General features: G+C 38.2%; 1 protein-coding gene across 2 annotated transcripts in view; it reads left to right on the plus strand.

The window, feature by feature from the left end:
• LOC124611148 (germinal-center associated nuclear protein) overlaps positions 1-21,487 on the plus strand; it is a 279,556-nt gene that overhangs the window by 86,189 nt on the left and 171,880 nt on the right. For both annotated transcript variants that reach the window (XM_047140221.1, XM_047140218.1), the window contains exons 12-13: positions 1,079-1,136; positions 6,648-6,763. In XM_047140221.1, the coding sequence (XP_046996177.1) occupies positions 1,079-1,136; positions 6,648-6,763 (174 nt within the window). The remainder of the gene's footprint in view (positions 1-1,078; positions 1,137-6,647; positions 6,764-21,487) is intronic.

Raw genomic sequence — 21,487 nt, forward strand, 5'->3', positions numbered from 1 at the left:
CTTGATTCAATGCATTGTCTGTAAGTGGTTTGTACTTCTTTTACTTTCCATTCATCTGTGAACTGAATAACTACTATTCATCAAATGTGATTAAAAGTGAAGAGGATTAAAAATCTGGGGGAAAAATACAGTTTTTTAAAATCCATAGTGGAAAACATCTGTTTCTCGTTTTTAGCTGTGTGTATCATGTTTTCATCCATTGGATTTGGTACTGACAGTCATGTTCATAGTTTTATACGAGCAGTGAAATTACTGAGCACGATACTGGATCAGAAACTCAGCTGCATGACACACCCAAGAGATCTTAAAATGAGAGCTGTGTAGTGGTAGTTTCTCATGTTACTGAGAGCAGTCATGACAAAGGAAGAATGAACAGCAAATTAAGCCACTGATGGGAGACATTCTTAGAGCTACTTAGATGAAGTGAGTTGATTAAATGAGGCTAGGAGTTGAATCTGTTCATCTCTTCCTAGAGGTTTTGATGGCAGGGAGGGGTCAGTATCATTTTGTTAGGGTTTCGTGTATTTGTATTTTTGTTATGGCTTTCATGTAAAAGTATCAGTGTGTAACATTTTAGTTGACTATATTCTGTTTTGAAGAAGAAGATGGCCGTTCCCTTGGATGTGCTCTGTGTTTCAAGTAACAGTGAAACAGCAGGTGGAATACTTTTAAACAAATTCTTATCATCCTAAAATTGTACAGGCCTATATTGTAGCTGTTGAATGACATAAACACAAGTTCTTGTCATCTTCTTCATCATGATTGTGCACTGTAAACTTGCGTGAATTCACAAATGGTGAACTGTCAGCACATCTGTAAAGAAGGGCAAAGTTTGAGTATTGAAGCTTGCCCCATGATTTCATGAGTGATACATGCAAACAGCTGCAGTACTATGAAGCAACTAACTACTCTCTACAGCTGTATTCAGTTTGATATTTTACCTGTGATGATAAAGGACATGCTCTCACATTCATCTGCTTGAGATATCTCAGCAAATATTCACTGGATCATCTGGAAAAAAAAAAAAAATTATTTGTGCAGTGAGGATGTCTGAAGTAAGGGTGTTTTGTATTTTCAGAACTCAGGTGGCTGTGCACGATGAGAAGACAGATGTCACTGAACCATTGAGATCAGAGGTATGCTCTATTTTCTCGATCCTTTGCTTTTATGTTGTAAATTGTGCTTTTTATCAGTTGAGGTGGAGTTGAATGGAAGCTTCATGGTTATACCATTTCTTGTGTTCTTTTTTAACAAAGGAGGAATGTTTGTGTGATAATAGTAACATTACCTTCCAGTGCATTATAGTACCATTTAAAAGAAATGAACAGTTTTGACAAAGTGTATGAAAATACTAAATATACCAGTAATGGTCCACTTTACTAATTCAGAATGGATACTCTGAAAACCTTGTAGGGCTTCAGATTACCTACAACAGAAAGTCTGATGAGAACATACTGTGTGCCCATTTTGCTGTCTTAGTTTCCATCATCAAGAGGTCTCATATTCTGGTAGTACCTGTGTCTTTCAAAAGAATATTGTATCTGCTGGATATTGTGAGTCTGCAGTAAATTTGAAAATTACCCTGTTGGTACTTAACTTGTGATATATGTAATACTGTGTAAGTGATTCTGCTTTTCCCCAATCACAGTGCATGATAACTATAAACTAATGATAAATCTAAATGCTGTTTTTCTCTTGAAAGTGTCTTTCGTTTTTTCATGTTGCTTTAGCCCATTCATCAGTTCTGACATAGTACCTGAGAACATGTAACAGACTTCTGCAGGTAGCATTATATTTGTCTCGGTGTATCTCTCTTGATTTGTTACTATGAGCAGCTTAATTGTCATTTTCAGAATGAATATTTCAGCAGAGCAGAGTCTGCTCTGTTTCGAATTTGCCTGACATCAGAACTCTGTCAGATCAGGACTCGAACCTGGAACCTTTCCATTCATAGGTAATGCCCTTAATGAATGAGCTGTCTAGGCATGACCCACAACTGCTCTCATGGTTCAAGATCTGCAGTACCTCTTTCCTACTTTCCAAACTTAACAGAATCTCTCGTACACACCTTGCTGGACTAGTACTCCAGAAAGAAAGAATATCGTGGGGAAATGACGTAGCCATGAATTTTATTTTACACACCTAGTTCTGTAGGATCAAATTGAGGAGCAAGTCTCCATAGTCATGGAATGTATCAGAACATGAAATTAGCACCAGAAAAGTAGTAATAGGTAAAATAAAATGTACACAAATCACGTGCATATGAGAAGCTGTGAGTATTCAGGGTGATTCAGCTGTCCCTAACGTTATCACTGTAAGCAACTTGCAATGTTATTTCTGCCCTTCAAAAATGAGACTTCCATATTGTATCACTCACTACATGCAGACTCCTAGTCCTACATAAAAAATGAACACGACCTTTTGGTAGGAAATTTAATGTAGTTAAATTTTGTACTGGGATACATTTTTGCTTTAGGCCATGGTTTTCGAATTATTCAACAAAAATGTGCAAAAGTGACCTTCAAAGGCACCTCCACCCCCACACTCATCTCTCATCAATCAGGATTTCTAGTATGTTGTTTATGGAACACCCTTGTACCGTTATACAAAAATTTCTTACTACATGAACTATTCCGAATGTTGAATCTTTGTTAGTATCTATTAATTGGGCTATTTAGGCCTCCAGCATAGGATGAATACAGTGATGTAATTGTTTATTTTATACTGTTAAAATTCACAAAATTGTTAGATAAAATAAACAAAAATGCCAGTTTTACAATTTGTAGGGGCTTGATAAGACGGTGGCCTAATAAGGTAAGTCAATGAATATCAAAATCGATTGAATATGGAGAACAATTCATGCAGTCACAAATTTTACCACAGTGATAGGAGGGAGTGCCATGAACAACATACAAGAGATCCTGACTGTTGGGGGCTGAGAGTGGGTGTGGAGGTGCATTTGAAGGTCACTTTTGTACATTTTGTTGAATAACTCGAAAACTGTGGCTTCTAGCAAAAAAAGTGTTCCAGGATAAAATTTAACCACATTACGTTTCCTACAAGAAGGTCCTGTTCATTTTTTCTGTAGGGCTAATAGTTTGCACATAATGAGCGAGAAAATTTTACATTTTTTGCATAGTTTTCGAAGACCAGATATAGCATTGCTAGTTGAATAAAAGACATCAGTAGAGGCAGCTGTATCCTACTGTATATTAACGTCATCAACAATATAACATAGAAATCAGTGTACTTTTTTCCAGGAACCACCTGAGGGAGAAAGAGAAGTGAACCTGAAGGAAATTCTTCAGTTTACACTTGAAAGTGTGCGGATTAATGCTAAGATTTTTTAGTTCTCGTGGTAGCTAATTGAAGTGGACGCAGCAAACCACAGCACACCTTTTCGCACAAGAGTAAAGGAAGTGCGACCCAAATGTAGATTGGATTTTTCCTAGTATTAACTGTGTGAAAGCTGCCAGTTCAAGGGAATAAGCTCATGTTGTTAACAAATGACATTAAAGAAAATAAATATTGAGAAGCTAGTCTCAAAATCCCAAGACTTCTGAACTGGGGTAGACAAAAGGCTTGCGAATTTACTCTACATATTTCTTGAACTGCCCATTTCTGAACCAAAAATACCGTTTGTGAATGGAAAGGGTTACCCCAGAATTTAATGCTGTGTGTCACAAGTGAATGAAAGTAAGCAAAGTAGACAATTTTTGTGTTGGATTATCACTTGTTGCAGATACTGTTCTAAAGCAAAATAAATCAGCATTCAGTTTTTGAATAAGATCCTGAATATGAACTTTCCATGACAGCTTGCTACCTATCTGAACACCTAGGAATTTGAATTGTTCAGACTCACTAATGATATGCCCATTCTGTGTAATCAAAAAATGTCATGTATAATTGAACTGTTTGTTAGAAACTGTAAAAACAGTCTTTGTGTGATTTAGGATCAGTTTATTTTGTACAAGCCATGTACTCGTGCCTTAAACTGCACTATTTGACACGTTACTTCTGTTGCATTCACCGAGTGAGGTGGCGCAGTGGTTAGCACACTGGACTCACATTCGGGAGGACGACGGTTCAACCCCGCGTCCGGCCATCCTGATTTAGGTTTTCCGTGATTTCCCTAAATCGCTCCAGGCAAATGCCGGGATGGTTCCTTTGAAATGGCGCGGCCGACTTCCTACCCTAATCCGTTGAGACCAATGACCTCGCTGTTTGGTCTCTTCTCCCAAACAACCCAACCCAACCCTCTGTTGCATTCAACACCCTTCACTGCCAAGCTGATGTCATCAGCAAACAGAAATATTTTAGAATCAAATCATATTACAATGCATATTATTTGTAAATATTAGGAGCAGTAGTGGGCTCAGAACTGAGCTCTGAGGCATCTTCTGCCCCCCCCCCCCCCCCATCTTTCCCTCACCCCCACACTCACACAACTGTGCTCTATCAGGTGCTACCTCATAGCTGTTCACATTACTGTGGAGAATCACATTTTGTTGTCTTTTGTTGAAGTATGAGAGGAACCTATTGTGAGTCAATCCTATTATTCCACAACGGTCCAACTTCTGCAGTTATATTTGTGATCAGAACAATCAGATGCATTAGTTAAATCAAATAAAACAATTATTGTTTGCAACTTGTTGTTTAATCTGTCCAATGCCTCACCTACAAAAGAGAATATAGAGTTTTTAGTTTTCAAACCTCTTTAAACCAAACTTTTTGTCTGACAGCAAATTGTGTGAACTGAAACATCAATTTCTTTTATATATATAGTCTTTTGCAAACACTAATGTCATAGAAATAAGATTAAAATGGCATGTGTTATCCCTTTCTCTTTTTTCATACAGCGGTTTCACTATTGAATCAGTCATTCAGGAAACTAGGCATTACTAAATGCAAAATTATAAATGTGGCTGCAGCACAGTGCTTTAGTTCTAGCTAGATATCCAATCATATCCATGAGAGTACTTAGTCTTCAGCAATTTAACTACTGACTCGATCTCCCTCTTACCAGTATTACAGAGGTGTATTTCAGATAGCAGTCTTGGAAATCCATTTTCTAAGAGAGTTATGTGATTCTCTGTAGAAACTATTTTTTTATTTAATTCATCTGCTGTAATCAGAAAGTGATTGTTAAATACTGTACATGTTTCTGAATTATCAGTAATGAAAACATTTTTACTGTGTATTGATGTTACATCCTTGAGCTTGTGCTGTTGGCCAGACACTTCCTTCATGAATGACTGTGTGGTTTTACTTTTATTGTGATATGATAATTAGCTGTTCTTTTTGCATACCGCATGGTCTAATGGTTGTTTCCACCATTGAGTCTCTGTCCACCACAAGCTTTAATTTGTCAAGAAGTTTTACAAGCCCTATTTTGATTCATCTTACATCGTTGTGTCCTTTTTTTGTTTGTGTCTTTTATCTTCGTTTTTGATAAAGAGGTTTCTTGCCTCAAAGAGCTCATGACCCTGATAAGTCTTCCTGACCTTCTGACAGGACAGCAATCCTGTGAATTGTGTGATAAAGATTGGTTGTGATGGCAGGAATGATACTAAGTGGCATGTTGGCAGAATAGATCTTATGAAGCACTACAGTGTGATTTTCATGGCATCACTTAATTGCTGAATTATCATCAGCAGTTCTTGCATGTCATAATACACTGTGGAAAAGCCTGCACCAGTACCATACTTAAATTTCACAATATCATGATGAACAATTAAAAATTTTAATGCATGAGAAATTGGCAGCTACTATCCTAGAATCCCTGATTTTTCACAACAGCTGCAGTATTTTGTTTGTATATTGTGTAACACTATTTTTAAAACTGTAATTATTTGTCAGCCAAGCACTACTGACAAAACAATTTTCAACCACTGTTCTTTAAACCACCCAGTCTCCAACTTATATCTATTGTGACTTAATGAACCTTGCCAGAATATAAGCCAAATCAGATAAACAGGAGTAAAATGTTAATGTATGTAATGGTTATAGGCAAAAGCAAATAATAATAATAGAAAGGCACTGTGTGAAATGTAAATGGGGCATCTAAATCAGAAACTGTTTCAGTAATAGCAGGTCTGACAAAAACCGAGATGACAGCAGGTTTCAAATTTCAAGCTGTTTTTTGATCAAAGGATTGGACAAACAGATATTAGGAAAAAGTAAAGGAAAGATTTACAGTCCAAATGTTTGGGGAGAATAAAATTGCAGGTATGATGGTATGAATTTGAAATCAACATGAAGAATGGTACAAAAATAGGGGGGGAGGTGCCGTTACCTTCTGCCTTGCTGAGGTATTTTGTCATATACTTCAAATATATTTTCTGTAAGGCATACAGGCACTTTATTTAATTGAAACTAAATTATAACATTCACTACAAATAATAGTCATTACTTCCTTAGCTCCCAGATAATAACTATAATTATTGATTGGTAATTCAGTGATACTGTGTACTGTAATGTTAAGAGTTAAGAAACAATCACAACATCTTATTATACAGACTCATTAAATTTACAGGCAGTCTTGCAATTATAGTATTAGTGGTTATTTGAATTCTAGTCATTTTCATTTTTAAACCTATTTTTGTAATAAATAATTATAATATTTGTAAACCAAATTTAATTTGCAGCCAGATGGAGGATCACCTGAAAGCAAGAAAATTTCTGGAGGCACCCAAGTATCTGCTGGATATATACAGCAGTTGTTTAACAATATTATCAACGAATGTGTGGGTGAAATGATCAGGTAAGACATGCTCCAATCATATGAAGAAGATAAACTCTACAATCAAGCTTCTAAGGAATAACGAATTAATTTGATGCACATTTAGAACAAACCTTTATTCTTTTTAAGTCAGTGTTATAGGAGTGGTCTGTTCGCTTTCTCGAAATTTTATCGCTGCTTCTTGAATATAACCACTTGCAAAACTCCTTTTATCCATGTATTCTTTCAACTTTTGAAACTAGTGAAAATTATGTGGGATGATACCTGGAATGTACAATAGGTGCAGTGTGCTTCACATCCACAGGGCTGTACTTTTTTTCCATTTTTAATAGTCCAGTGCAGTTTGTGACATTTAATTTTCTAAATAATATTCATATCTCAGGATAACAAACCTTATTTGCTTGAATCGTGAGATATTACCATTTTTATGATTAGAGGGTAATTACATTTTGTCTTTAACTCTCATGTCCTTCTTAATGAAATTTGGGGAATTGTAGACACCAAGGCTGTTTTGATACAAGAAGTCAAATTTAATTTATTCATGCTGACTATGCTACCTGTATGATCACTGACAAAAGTAAAACAACCCAGAGTTCGGTCCAGTTTTATCCGAAGGTGGTAACATTAAATGGACGTGTATTGATTACAATGGAGTTATTTGTAAGGTTAAGAAAGTGACATCTCTTGTAAATCAATGGTGTCACCAAAGAAGCTCACTGTATAAAATATTGGTCACTATATTCTTAATTCCTTTTTGAATTAGTTAACGTAGAGGGGCGGTATTAGTGATCACATTAGTGATCTCAAGGACTATGAATATTAGAAAGAATGTTAAAAAATATATGAAAATATTTTGCCTAGCAAGAGTAGCATGATACAAGTTGTTGAGTATCTGAGTAGGCAACATGATATATTTAGTTCTGAGGATGAAGATGTAGAGCACAAATGGATTAAATTCAGAAGCATTGTTCAATATGCCTTAAAGAAGTATGTGCTGAGTAAGGTTTCAAGGAATGGAAAAGACCCGTTGTGGATTAATAGACTTTTTAGAAAGTTGCCATAAAGCAAAGAGAACTGCTTCACAGATTTAAGTGAAGTCATAGCCTTTATATAAAACAAAGGCTGAACATGGCATAAGGACTGCAATGAGAGAAGCGATCAGTGAATTTGAGAGTAAGATTTTGCCTGTAATCTAACTACTAAATTTAAGTTTTGGTCTTATATTTAAAGTCGGTAAGCGGATTGAAATCATCTGTTCAGTCACTTAGTGACCAAACTGGAACCTTAATGGAAGATGACAGAGAGAAGGCTGAAATACTGTATTCAGTCTTCCAAAATTGTTTCACCATGGAAGATCATAATATGGTTTCTTCTCTAAATCATCACATGAACTGAGATAAGTGGCTGTGGAATAATAAAAAAGCAACTTCAATCACTTAACATGGTGGAAATGCATAGAACTGGGTGAGATACCTGTGAAGATTCTGCAGAAATGAAGTGAAAGAACTTCCTTTATTTCTAGCAGCAGTGTATCTTTGGTTATTGGAGCAACAAAGGGTATCTAGTGACTGGAAAAGAAGTGCAGATAATTCCTGTTTGCCAGAAGAGTTGTAGGCTATATGCACATAACTGTAGGCCTATATTGCTGACATCAGTCTGTTGTAGAATTTTGGAACATGTTTTACACTCATGTATTATTGCTGCTGTAGAGAAAGAAAATATTGTCTATAAAAATCAGTGTTGATTCTTCAAACAAAGATCTTGTAAACCTTAACTCACTTTGTTCAGTCTTTCATGACCCGGCACAGGCCCTTTCACCAGCTGGGGTAATGGTGTGGTCTACATAGTGCAATCAGCACATTGTTCACAATATTTTTCATCATGGGCTAAGATTTACTAAGTCACCTTTAACAGAGTGAGAGTGAGAGGGAGAAATTCCCTAGATTGCTTAGAACAGGTGATTCTGGAGTGGTGAGTAGAAGTTATGAAAGGAATAAGGGGGCAAACAGTTGAGGATTTAGTTCAAAAAATTTATTTTTCCAACAGTTTAATCTTATTCAGAGTGATACTTTGCAGTTATTGCATTATCTTTGCAAATCAATAAGTACACTCTACCACTCTACATGTTATGCCTTTCCAGCAGCTTCTAGTTTCTGGTTTCTGCTTTGCTCTACCAGAGACAAGAGCTCTGCTTACAGCTCATTCCAAAAATATGCAATTAAATGCCTTAACCCTTTAAATGCTAGTGAAATGTATACTGGTGCACAATCATCGTACCTCCTGGGCTAATGACGTATATATGTGAGAGAAACTGAGAGTGCCAGGAGTGCTAATGTTGGATACGTGCATTTTGATGTTTTCTTAGTAAATGTTAGCAGTGTGATAACATGGCGTCACTTATGGGGCTCCAAGCAGCTTGTAGGAATGACAAATTGTCCGTTGGCTTCTGTCTTGGGTTCTTCATCCACAGTTTGTTTGATGATTTTTCTGATGTTATGCCAGCACAAGTGGCTGGCATTGCCAAGACTTCAATTTCAACTGCTGGTAGTGAACTGGAGTCAAGCTCGTAGCCACTCATTATATGTATTTGGTGTGCCAGCGTCCAAGGGGTTTTCTGTGGTCATTACCGCTGCAGTTCTCCCCTTGCTACTTGCAAGGGTTGTTCTCTGCAGCAAGGGAATCCAGGATCCGTTCACCTTCAGGCTTTCTTCTTTCTTGTTGGGTCTGTCACCATGTTGGTGTATTTCTATAGCTTTCATGAACAGGTGGGTGTAATAGGTCTCCTCTACAGCAAAAACTTCCATGTTGGGGAATTTCACTATGTGGTTAGTCTCACTCAGTGCCTACTCTGCTATGCCAATTTCTCTACATGAGCCAACCTACAACACCACTCATGTATGGTGTTCCTGGTGTTGACTGACCATCCAGTCATTCCAACATAGACTTTTTCTATGTGTGCATGGTATACAGTATGTTTCCTACATTGCAAACGGGGTCCCTTTTCTCTTTTGCCAATCTGGGACACTTTTTGATCTTCTTTGTCTGTTTATTACTAGTCTTTTTGCCATGTTTGTGCAATATACAGCTGATTCTGTCCACCAGTCTGGAAATGTATGGCAGAAAGGCTGTTCCTGGCATTCCTTTTTCTGATGTGTCACTTTGTTGAGACATTGTTTCTATAATGCTTCTTATGTAACTGGTGGAGTACTTATTGCTCCTCAGAACACTTTCCAGGTGTTGCATCTCACGTCTGAGGTGCTACAGTCCACATTTATCTTGCTTTTATTGCAAGCATATTAATCATGTCTCTTTTCTGGCTCAGGTGGTGATTTGATAGTTTGTGCAGGTATTGGTCCTTGTGTGTTAGTTTTCGATACACACTTTGTCCCAGGGTAGCTGTTGGTCCTTTTCTAGGCAAATTTTATGTTGGTATAGAGACTGTTCAGGTGTCTTAGGAAGTCGCTGAGCTGTTCCTTGCCTTGACGCCCACAACGAAGGTATCATCTAAGTATCTATATCACACTATCATTGAAGTATCCATATCACACTTCAGGTTTACGAGGCTCCGATCCAATGCCTGTGCTTCAAAATGTTTCATTAAGAATTGACCGCCACTGGACTAAGTGTACTAACCGAGACTATGTCTTCCAGTAGTTTGTAGACGTTGCCTTTCCAAGTGAAATAGCTCGTGGTGAGACATGCATGAAAGAAGTTGGTAATGTCTTGCAGGAAAATGGAACTGATATACTCCAGAGAATCATCTAGTGGCTCTTTAGTAAACAAAGAAACATCATCAGAGCTGACCAGGATATCATTTGGTCCAAGTTTTAATTTCTTCACCTTCTCAGCCGTTGCGGGGCATGCACTGTGTGAGACTGACCACATAGTGAAATTAACCAACATGGAAATTATTGCTGTAGAGAAGAGCTATTATACCTGATTGTTCAGGGAAGCTATAGAAATACACAGACATAACAATAGCTTCAACAAGAAACAAGAAAGCTTCGAGATGAATGGCTCGTGGATTCCTGTGCTGCAGAGAATGACTGTTGCAGGCAGCAAGGGGAGAACTGAAGCAGTAATGACCACAAAAAAGCCCTTGGATGTTGACACACCAGGTACATATGATCTGCGGCTGTGATCTCTAGTCCAGTCCACCAACAGCAATGAGGGGTGAAGATTTGACAATGCCAGCCACTCGTGCTGGTGAACCATCAGAAGAACTATCAAAGGAACATCAGCTGAAGAACCTGAGACAGGCACTGACAGGTAATTTGTCAACAAGTGCCCATGAAAGCCTTAACAATTTTGTAGCTTGTAGGATTTATAGTGGTTCTTCAGCAGATAGCAGAAGCTGATGACTTGCTTTGTACTGTTTCATTTTGTTTGAAAATATGTAACTACATGCTATCTGACAAGGAAATGGAACATATTTTCGTGGAAAGTGGTAATGATGATGATTTTATTTCTTCATCTGAAACTGAAGACAATGTGATTCTTGATTTCTGTCCTTCAAAATCTCAGTTGCATATTTAGGCCTTCTGGAAGAACGACAGGCAGCGATAATGGAGATGAAGTTGATGTGCTCCCAGTGAAAAAAGTGAGTTTGAGGCAAATTTCAGTGGTGTAGAAAGGAACTGAATCCCAGAGTTACGATTTTGTTACAGCATATCCAGGTGTGACTCTTACACTTCTGGAAAACCCTAGTGCACTGCAAATTTTTGAGACATTGTTCATGGAGAAATTAGTCTCAATTATTGTCATCATCACCAGTTTTTTGCTATATTAGTAGAATTCCTCAATTATTGTAGACGAAACTAATAGTTACTACAATGTTCAGAGTGCTACTCTATGAGAATAGCCATTTGAAGGGCAGGAAATATAAGTGTATAGCAGAAATTTGTTGTTTCCTGCCATAACTCTTCTCATGGCAAGAATTAAAAAACTGAAATAGTCTGAATCTTGGTCAAATGATCTTCTCCTCACAACTCTAATTATTAGTGAAATAATGTCTTGTGACAGGTATCTATTGTTACTCTAAACCTTGCATGTTTCTGCTCTAGATGATAGGCTGTACAAAATAAGATCAGCCACTTCTTACCTGGAAGGGAAGTTCAGGACAGCACTCACTCCAATCGAAAAAGTTTTTATAGATGAAAGTATTTTATTGCTCAAGAGAGTCTTGACTTTGGAACAATACGTTCCTTCTAAAAGACCTCATTTGGGTATAAAAATATTTGTTCTGCATGCTTGTGAAACAGGATTTATGTTTGACTTTTTAGTTTATACTGGTGCAAAGTGTGACATAGTAGTCAGGGGAGATATTTGTAAATTACTGAGAATATTGCGACAACACCTTTGGAACCTTACTTGGGAAGAGCCACATCGTATATGGGGACAGTTGGTACACAAGTCCATCTCACTTACATTACTTTCATTAAAGATGAACAAATGCAGTAGGTACAGTTCACATGAACAGAAAAGGTACATCAAAACTTGAAGCCTAGCTGCAAAGAGGAGAGAGAGAATTTATAGCAATAGACACTATGATGTATGTACAGTGGAACCTCGCATACTGAGCATAATTCGTTCTAGAATCTTACTCCTAGAGTGAAACACTCATGAAGCGAAACAATTTATCCCATATGAATTAATGTAAAATATGATAATGTGTTCCATGCAGAAAGAATACTGAAAGTTTTATCTTATTCACACCATTTATTCAAAGAAAATTATACATACAGTATTATGTACTTTATTATTCATGTTACATAACTAATTCTTTTTTAATATGGAGCTATTTATAATCATTTGTTTCTAACGATGGTGCAGCACATGGCAAAAATGCGACACAGCATTATCATCACATAAATTTGTAGTGCACATAGCCACTACTTTATTGGGGTGATTATTTTCAATGTCTGATGCAACCAATTGCCATGTTTTCAGCATTTCTCTTATTGTGCCAATTGTGCCTGAAGACTGCTGGTTTGCTGTTACTGCCACCTCCTCCTCCTCCTCCTCCTCCTCCTCTGAAGAAGTCCACTCCACAGCATCCTACTGTGGAACACATTGCAATTCCGTAAGGTCTTTTGTGGTCATCCCTTGGCTGTGACCTTCCACAAGCTCATCAACATCATTATTATCTATTTCTAGTCCCATGCCCTTGGGAAAGACCCAATCTTGTTGACTACAGGCTCTACAGGTACTGATGCAAATGCCTCAGAGTCACATTTGACATTGCGCTCTGGCCAAAGCCTTTTCGATCGTCTTGATGCAGACAACGATGTTGAAGTGGTATTTCCAAAACTCTCTGACAGTTAGATTGCTAGCTTCAGTCAATTCAAAGCAGTGCTCAAAGAATGCTTCAGTGTAGAGCTTCTTAAAGTTAGAAATAATCTGCTGGTGCATAGGCTGTAGTAACGAAATGGTATTGGGAGGCAGAAATTGGATCTTGATGAATTTAAATTCTTCAAGGAGGTAAACTTGTAGGCCTGGAGAATGGGCAGGAGTGTCAACCATAACAAGCAAGACACGGATTGGCAGATTCATCTCAATCAAATATTTTTTCACCAAAGGAACAAACTCTTCATTGATCCAATCACGAAAAAGATCACGTGTCACCCAAGCCTTGTTGTTGGACCTCCATGTCACATTTAACCTGCTCTTCTGGACTTTACACTTCTTGAAAGCTCATGGAGTTTCTGAATGGTAAACAAGCAGTGGTTTAATTTTCAAATCGCCACTTGTATTTTGCTCAGAATAGCAGTGTGAGACAGTCTTTCATTGGCTTGTGGCCAGGCAATACATTCTCCTCTGCTGTTGTAGAAGCACACTTCAGCATCTTTTTGCAGAATAGACCCGCCTCGTCACAATTAAAAATCTGTTGTGACAGATAACTCACAGAATCTATGACCACCTTGAAGTTGCTGATGAAGCTTTCTGCTGCCTTTGTGTTGGGGCTGGCTGCTTCGCCATACCTCACAACGAACACTGTGGATGCTGGTTCTTCTCTTAAAACTTCTCAAATCACCCATGGTTCCCTTGAACACTTCTTTGGCCACTGATGTTCCTGGCATCTTCCTAACGAGGTCAGCAAAAATCATTCTCACTTTCTCATAAATGACATTCTTATTAATAGTGTCGCCTTGTAATTCCTTTCATTTATCCATGTAACTAGCAACCTTTCGACATCATCCAGAATACAAAACTGTTGTGTAGATACTCTTGTCCCTTCCTTTGAAGCACCTGTCTCCTTAACCTTGATCTCCGGAGTTCTGACAGGTTGGTGTTAGTGGGCAACAAACTGTCCATTCGCATGAATGGACACAGGCAGACAGTGTTTGTTGGTAATGAGGATCACCCTGTGGCTAAACATGCCTTGGTGCACGGCCAGCACATCTTGGCACAGTGTTACACCGTCCGGGTTATCTGGATACATCCCACTAACACCAACCTGTCAGAACTCCGGAGATGGGAACTTGCCCTTCAGTATATCCTCTCTTATCGTTATCCGCCAGGCCTCAGCCTCCGCTAATTTCAAGTTGCCGCCGTTCATACCTCACCTGTCTTTCAACAACATCTTTGCCTCTGTACTTCCACCTCAACTGACATCTCTGCCCAAACTCTTTGCCTTTACAAATGTCTGCTTGTGTCTGTGTATGTGCAGATGGATATGTGTGTGTGTGTGTGTGTGTGTGTGTGTGTGTGTGTGTGTGTGTGTGTGTGTGTGTGTGCGCGTGCGCGAGTGTATACCTGTCCTTTTTTCCCCCTAAGGTAAGTCTTTCCGCTCCCGGGATTGGAATGACTCCTTACCCTCTCCCTTAAAACCCACATCCTTTCGTCTTTCCCTCTCCTTCCCTCTTTCCTCAGGAAGCAACCGTTGGTTGCGAAAGCTTGAATTTTGTGTGTATGTTTGTATGTCTATCAACCTGCCAGTGCTTTTGTTTGGTAAGTCACATCATCTTTGTTTTTAGATATATTTTTCCCACGTGGAATGTTTCCCTCTATTATATTTATTTATTTTTAGTGCACTTGGATCCCCACAAATATAAAATTTTAATTTCAGTCCATGTTTCACAGTTGCTCAAGCTCAGCACTGCATAAGGGTTGGAGGGGGAACAGTGATACCAACTTGGATGATAGATAAGTGAAGAGAGGGGGGTAGTAAGCAGGCTAGAAATTACATCATGCTGCCAACTGTGGGAATCTAAATACCTCATACTTTGGCATTTTAGGAACATCTATCATTTTTGAACTGCAGTTTGCCTCAGTTAATTTGTGGCTGAAATTGAATTGACCTTAAGATTCGACAAACACTCAACAAGAATATACATTTCTGCAGGAGATGGTAACAATCTAGTTGAGAGCCAGTGGCATACTTACGTGTTTTGTGCTGCAGATTACTCTAGATTAGATTGGATTAGATCAGCTGTATTTTTCATTCCAATTGATCCATCATGAGGATATCTGCCAGTATGTAGAACATGTCAGAACAACAACAATACACAACAAATATTTATAATGATAAAAAAAGGGTATGCTAATGTACCTTCCACAGGACTCAGGTGGAATAATTATCATGAATCTGGAATGAATCAGAAAATTTTTAAAACCTATTTTCATTTATGAGATGGTAAACACTGAATAGAAGAATCATTTTACAACACTTAAATACAGTGATCGCTTTTCTGCACTGACTTTGTCAATGCCCAGAGTGAGATATGAAGGAACAAAAGGGCATGTGTCAGCTGCTGTTTCTACGCAGCCAGTGAGAAAGCAGCAGGCAGACAGTGTGTTTGTAAGCAAGAGACGTTTTAACATTCTCGTGTCAGTATAGGTGCAAAATCCAGTATGTATTCAGATAGAAGCAGCTGTGTTCTCAGAGCCAATGGTAACCATGACCTCAGAAATCGCAACATATTTGGAGTAAACAACCAAATAATTGTGACAACGAAGATATAAACTTCACGGCTGTGCTATGAGGGTGGCGGTGATTAAAAATTGTGGTACTGCAGATGACAGGGTGATTTTTGTGGTCTTCAGTCCAGAGACTGGTTTGATGCAGCTCCCCATGCTACTCTATCCTGTGCAAGCTTCTTCATCTCCCAGTACCTACTGCAACCTACACTCTTCTGGATCCGCTTAGTGTATTCATATCTTGGTCTCTCTCTCTCTTTACGATTTTTACCTTCCACACTGTCCTCCAGTACTAAACTGGTGATTCCTTGATGCCTCAGAACGTGCCCTAAGAACCGATCCCTTCTTCTAGTCAAGTTGTGCCACAAATTTCTCTTCTCCCCATTTCTATTCAATAACTCCTCATTAATTATGTGGTCTACCCATCTAATCTTCAGCATTCTTCTGTAGCACCACATTTCGAAAGCTTCTATTCTCTTCTTGTCTAAGCTATTTATCGTCCATGTTTCACTTCCATACAGGGCTACACTCCACAAAAATACTTTCAGAAACGACTTCCTGACATTTAAATCTGTACTCTATGTTAACAAATTTCTCTTCTTCAGAAACTCTTTCCTTGCAATTGCCAGTCTACATTTTATATCCACTCTACTTCGACCGTCATCAGTTATTTTGCTCCCCCAATAGCAAAACTCATTTACTACTTTAAGTGTCTCATTTCCCAATCTAATTCCCTCAGCATCACCCAATTTAATTTGACTACATTCCATTATCCTCATTTTGCTTTTGTTGATGTTCATCTTATATCCTCCTTTCAAGACACTGTCCATTCCGTTCAACTGCTCTTCCAGGTCATTTGCTGCCTCTGACAGAATTACAAGGTCTTCGGCAAACCTCAAAGTTTTCATTTCTTCTCCCTGGATTTTAATACCTACTCCAAATTTTTCTTTTGTTTCCTTTACTGGTTGCTCAATATACAGATTGAATAACATCGGGGATAGGCTATAACACGGTCTCATTCCCTTCCCAACCACTGCTTCCCTTTCATGCCCCTGGACTCTTATAACTGCCATCTGGTTTCTGTAGAAACTGTTAATAGCCTTTTGCTCCCTGTATTTTACCCCTGCCGTGGTCAGAATTTGAAAGAGAGTATTCCAGTCAACATTGTCAAAAGCTTTCTCTAAGTCTACAAATGCTAGAAACATAGGTTTGCCTTTCCTTAATCTATCTTCTAAGATCAGGTGTAGGATCAGTATTGCCTCACATGTTCCAACATTTCTACAGAATCCAAACTGATCTTCCCCGAGGTAGGCATCTGCCAGTTTTTCCATTTGTCTGTAAAGAATTCATGTTGATATTTTGCAGCCGTGACTTATTAAACTGATAGTTCGGTCATTTTCACATCTGTCAACACCTGCTTTCTTTGGGATTGGAATTATTATATTCTTCTTGAAGTCTGTGGGTATTTTGCCAGTCTCATACATCTTGCTCACCAGATGGTAGAGTTTTGTCATGGCTGGCTCTCCCAATCCTATAAGTAGTTCAAATGGAATGGTGTCTACTCCCTGGGCCTTATTTCGCCCTAGGTCTTTCAGTGGTCTGTCATATTTGCCACTCAGTATGATATCTCCCATTTCATATTCATCTACGTTCTGTTCCATGTCCATAATATTGCCCTCAATTACATCACCCTTGTATAGACCCTCTTATACCCCTTCCACCTTTCTGCTTTCTCTTCTTTGCTTAGGACTCGCTTTTCATCTGAGCTCTTGCTGTTCATACAGGTGGTTCTCTTTTCTCCAAAGGTCTCTTTAAATTTCCTGTAGGCAGTTTCTATCTTACCCCTAGTGATATATGCCTCTACATCCTTACATTTGTCCTCTAACCATTCCTGTTTAGCCATTTTGTACTTCCTGTCGATCTCATTTTTGAGACGTTTGTATTCATTTTTGCGTGCTTCATTTACTGCATTTTTATATTTTCTCCTTTCATCAATTAAATTTAATATATCTTCTGTTACCCAATGATTTCTACTAGCCCTCGTCTTTTCACCTACTTGATCCTCTGCTGCCTTCACTATCTCTCAAAGCTACCCATTCTTCATCTACTGCATTTCTTTCCCCCATTCTTGTTAATCGTTCCCTAATGCTCTCCCTGAAACTCTCTACATCCTCTGGTTCTGTCAATTTATCCAGGCTCCATCTCCTTAAATTCCAACCTTTTGGCAGTTTCTTCAGTTTTAATCTACAGTTCATAACCAATAGATTGTGGTCAGAGCCCACATCTGCCCCTGGAAATGTCTTACAATTTGCAACCTCGTTCCTTACTATTATATAATCTGTCTGAGACCTTCCAGTATCTCCAGGCCTCTTCCATGTATACAATCTTCTTTCATGATTCTTGAACCAAGTGTTAGTTATGATTAAGTTATGCTATGTGCAAAATTCTACCAGGCGACTTCCTCTTTCATTCCTTACCCCCATTCCATATTCACTTACTATGTTTCTTTCTTTCCCTTTTCCTACTATTGAATGTAATTTTGATTACTTAGACTATGTCAAAAATACATTTTTTTTCAAAAAGCTTCTTGAGGAAAAAAATGGGGACTATTAAATTTTCATCTCCCTTCACTGTCTGAATAATTTCTTTTATCTCATCATACATTTAATCAAGCTCTTCGTCATCTGCAGAGCTAGTTGGCGTATAAACTAGTACTACTGTGATGGGCATGGGCTTTGTGTCTATCTTGGTCACAATAATGCGTTCACTATGCTGTTTGTAGTAGCTTAGCCGCACTCCTATTTTTTTTTTTTTTATTCATCATTAAACCTACTCCTGCATTACCCCTACTTGATTTTGTATTTATAACCCTGTAGTCACCTGACCAGAAGTCTTGTTCCTCCTGCCACCGAACTTCACTAATTCCCACTATATCTAACTTTAACCTATCCATTTCCCTTTTCAAATTTTCGAACGTACCTGCCCGATTAAGGGATCTGATATTCAACGCGCTGATCCGTAGAACACCAGTTTTCTTTCTCCTGATAATGACGTCCTCCTGAGTAGTCCCCTCCCGGAGACAGGGTTAGTAAGTGAAAAATGTAGAAAAGAAAATGGTCTGCAAATTAGTGTAAACCAATTCTTTTCATTTATTTTATTTCTCATTGAATTATCAAAATGTAGACAATCAATAAATGGCATAAATTTGCTGTAAGTATAATGTTAACTTTTTAGGCAGATACGTAATGTCCGTAATGTAGTTTGTAATTTTGGTTAGTTAGAATATGTCAAAAATACATTTTTTAAAAAAAAAAAAAATCTTCTCAAGAAAAAAAAAATCTTCTCAAGAAAAAAAAGGGGTCATCTTATTTTAAGGGTCGTCTTTTACTCGGGTAAATATGGTATGCTCACAACAGGCCATACAGCTGAAATGAAATCAAGTGGGAAAATGGAATGCAAACTATAAAAAAATTTAAACCAAAATGTGTATTAGATTAACAATGAGTCTATGGGTGGAATGGCCAAATGTAGCATACTAAGCTCAACGGAATGTATTCACAAATCACTGAAAAAGGAAAAAAAACTCTGTTTTGATGTCTTGGACATATATATTCTGAATTCCCTTTTTATATACAATGTTCATACCAAAAAGAATGCTTCAGTCATGAGTTTCATCTCAGCACAATTTGTGAGTTTTAGAGACATACCAGCAAGAAAGGAAAGTATTAGGCGATCATCAACCAAATGAGATAAATACATTGCAGCTTTGAGAAAGGCACTTTCCAATCACAGTTGAATCATTAATAAAATGATTCATGGACCTGTAAGTAGATGCCTCATACACAGTAAGAACAGTAAACAAAAGGAGTCATGTTACTGCTGGGAACAATGTGATGTGGGATACTTTCCGGAGAGCTTTGTTTCGAAATATATCTGACATGTGCACATTTGCCAACAAAGGGCGCACACGCATGCGCATGTGCTCAAGCACAGATGCACACACCGTCTCTGAAACATGTTTCTTTGTAATTTTAACTAGTTTTGGGAACATCAACAAACAAGAATATTCAAAGTATAGTTTATTTTAAGAATTTATTGTTGAGAATAAATACAGAAGAGCCTGCAATGATAACAGCACAGCGTAGCAGGTGCTCAGTGCCGTATCATGCCCAACATGCGGTGGGCACTGCTGGCGGAGCAGCCTGACTGTGCGCAGATGTGTGCCCTGCTACCGTACACTGAGCAGTGAAAGGGATAAGCACAATTGGAGCCAAAAGCAAGTCACTGCTTGTGCCTTCCTATATTCTGACACACAGGAAATATATCAACTATTACTCATTATGACTGTATGTACTTGTCCGCATGTCTATAAAAAATACTACCTGCATGGTGTCCGCAAGATCCTTATTTGCATCCACAAGTTCCATATCCTCATCTGTATTTGGAGGTAACCATGACCAAAAAAAACTGATGTGTTTTCTCAGTAAAGCCATGCCTCATGCCTTTTGACGTTCCTTGTGGACATGAATTTCTCTTGAAGACCCAGTTGCTTACGGATGTGGAGGCCAAGTGAGGTGCAACGAATCTCATGGAGCAGGAACTCTCTGGAGCTTCTATTGCAGCAGCTTGGAGTGGTGTGGGTGCCACAAGTATGAGGTCGGCAGTCATATAAGGTGAGGCCAATGGAACACATGGCTCCTCCGTGTTGACCCATTTGATTGTTCTCAGCAAGTGACAGTGCTCCGCAGACAGTTGGAATGGCCTGTTCCAGAATAATATTACTCTCATGCATGTTAAAAATTTCGGTAGGCACTTAAAAGATCATTAATATTTAATTGTATAACATTTCACATATCTGACTTTGAACTTAAATGTTCTTGTTGGGAACAGTAAATACACTTAAAATATCTTGAGGGAGGCGTTTTTAAATGGTTTCAGAAAGATTATTACATCTTCCAACATTTTTTTGTAAACAGAGGTAATTAAATTTTCTTGATTTATCATGAACAGTATTGCTATAACTTAGAACGACAGCGAGTTCGTTGATTCATACCGTGTAATTTGCTGTCCCATAGCGTGCCCACATTTCCTTTCATTTACTTTTGATGGGCCTGGTCATTTAAAAAATAGTTGTGACAGCTCGATAAGAATTTATTAATTCTATTCCACGTAGTTTATTTTACGATGTAAATCACTCCATAGATTGACTGTTGGTCCCAGTCCTACATCTCTGAAAGCATTTGTCAGCTCTCCAGAAACAGCTTAACATGGACAATTAGTGGTTTCCTTTAAATTTCTTGAAACGGTGGTTCCATGAGGTATCACTGCACTGTACTTGGCTCCCAAATCCATCAGGATAGTGCTGTCTTGAAAAATCTAGTTTTATACTCATCTTCGAAAGGTAAATTGTCTTTGCTGACAAGGTTAATGAGTTTTTTTTGTCGCATCTATATTAACATTCAGTGGGATTTCTGGAACTCCCACTCTTAGTATTTAAAAAAGTAATAATACTGTTTGTCCAGCGTCACATACATGTTTTTAACAAATTTGAAGTCCCCATATTGTGTCTAGTGTAAGAGTACACTTCTTTACATGCAAAACAAGCCACTATATCTTTGATTTTCTCATTGCCATCAAATACATAAGCAAATTTCTTCCAAATTGTTGATTCCAATTTGACTTCTTGCAATAATGTGAAATCACCTTGTTTCATCTTGTATATGAAGTTATACATGAAATGTATTCACAGTTGTGAATATGGACTACCGTCAGCTGCATAACGCAATGACGACAATGAAAATTTGTGCCAAACTGCGACTCTAATCC

This window comes from Schistocerca americana, chromosome 1 (genome assembly GCF_021461395.2).
Source record: "Schistocerca americana isolate TAMUIC-IGC-003095 chromosome 1, iqSchAmer2.1, whole genome shotgun sequence".
In the NCBI taxonomy this organism is placed as follows: Eukaryota; Metazoa; Arthropoda; class Insecta; order Orthoptera; family Acrididae; genus Schistocerca; species Schistocerca americana.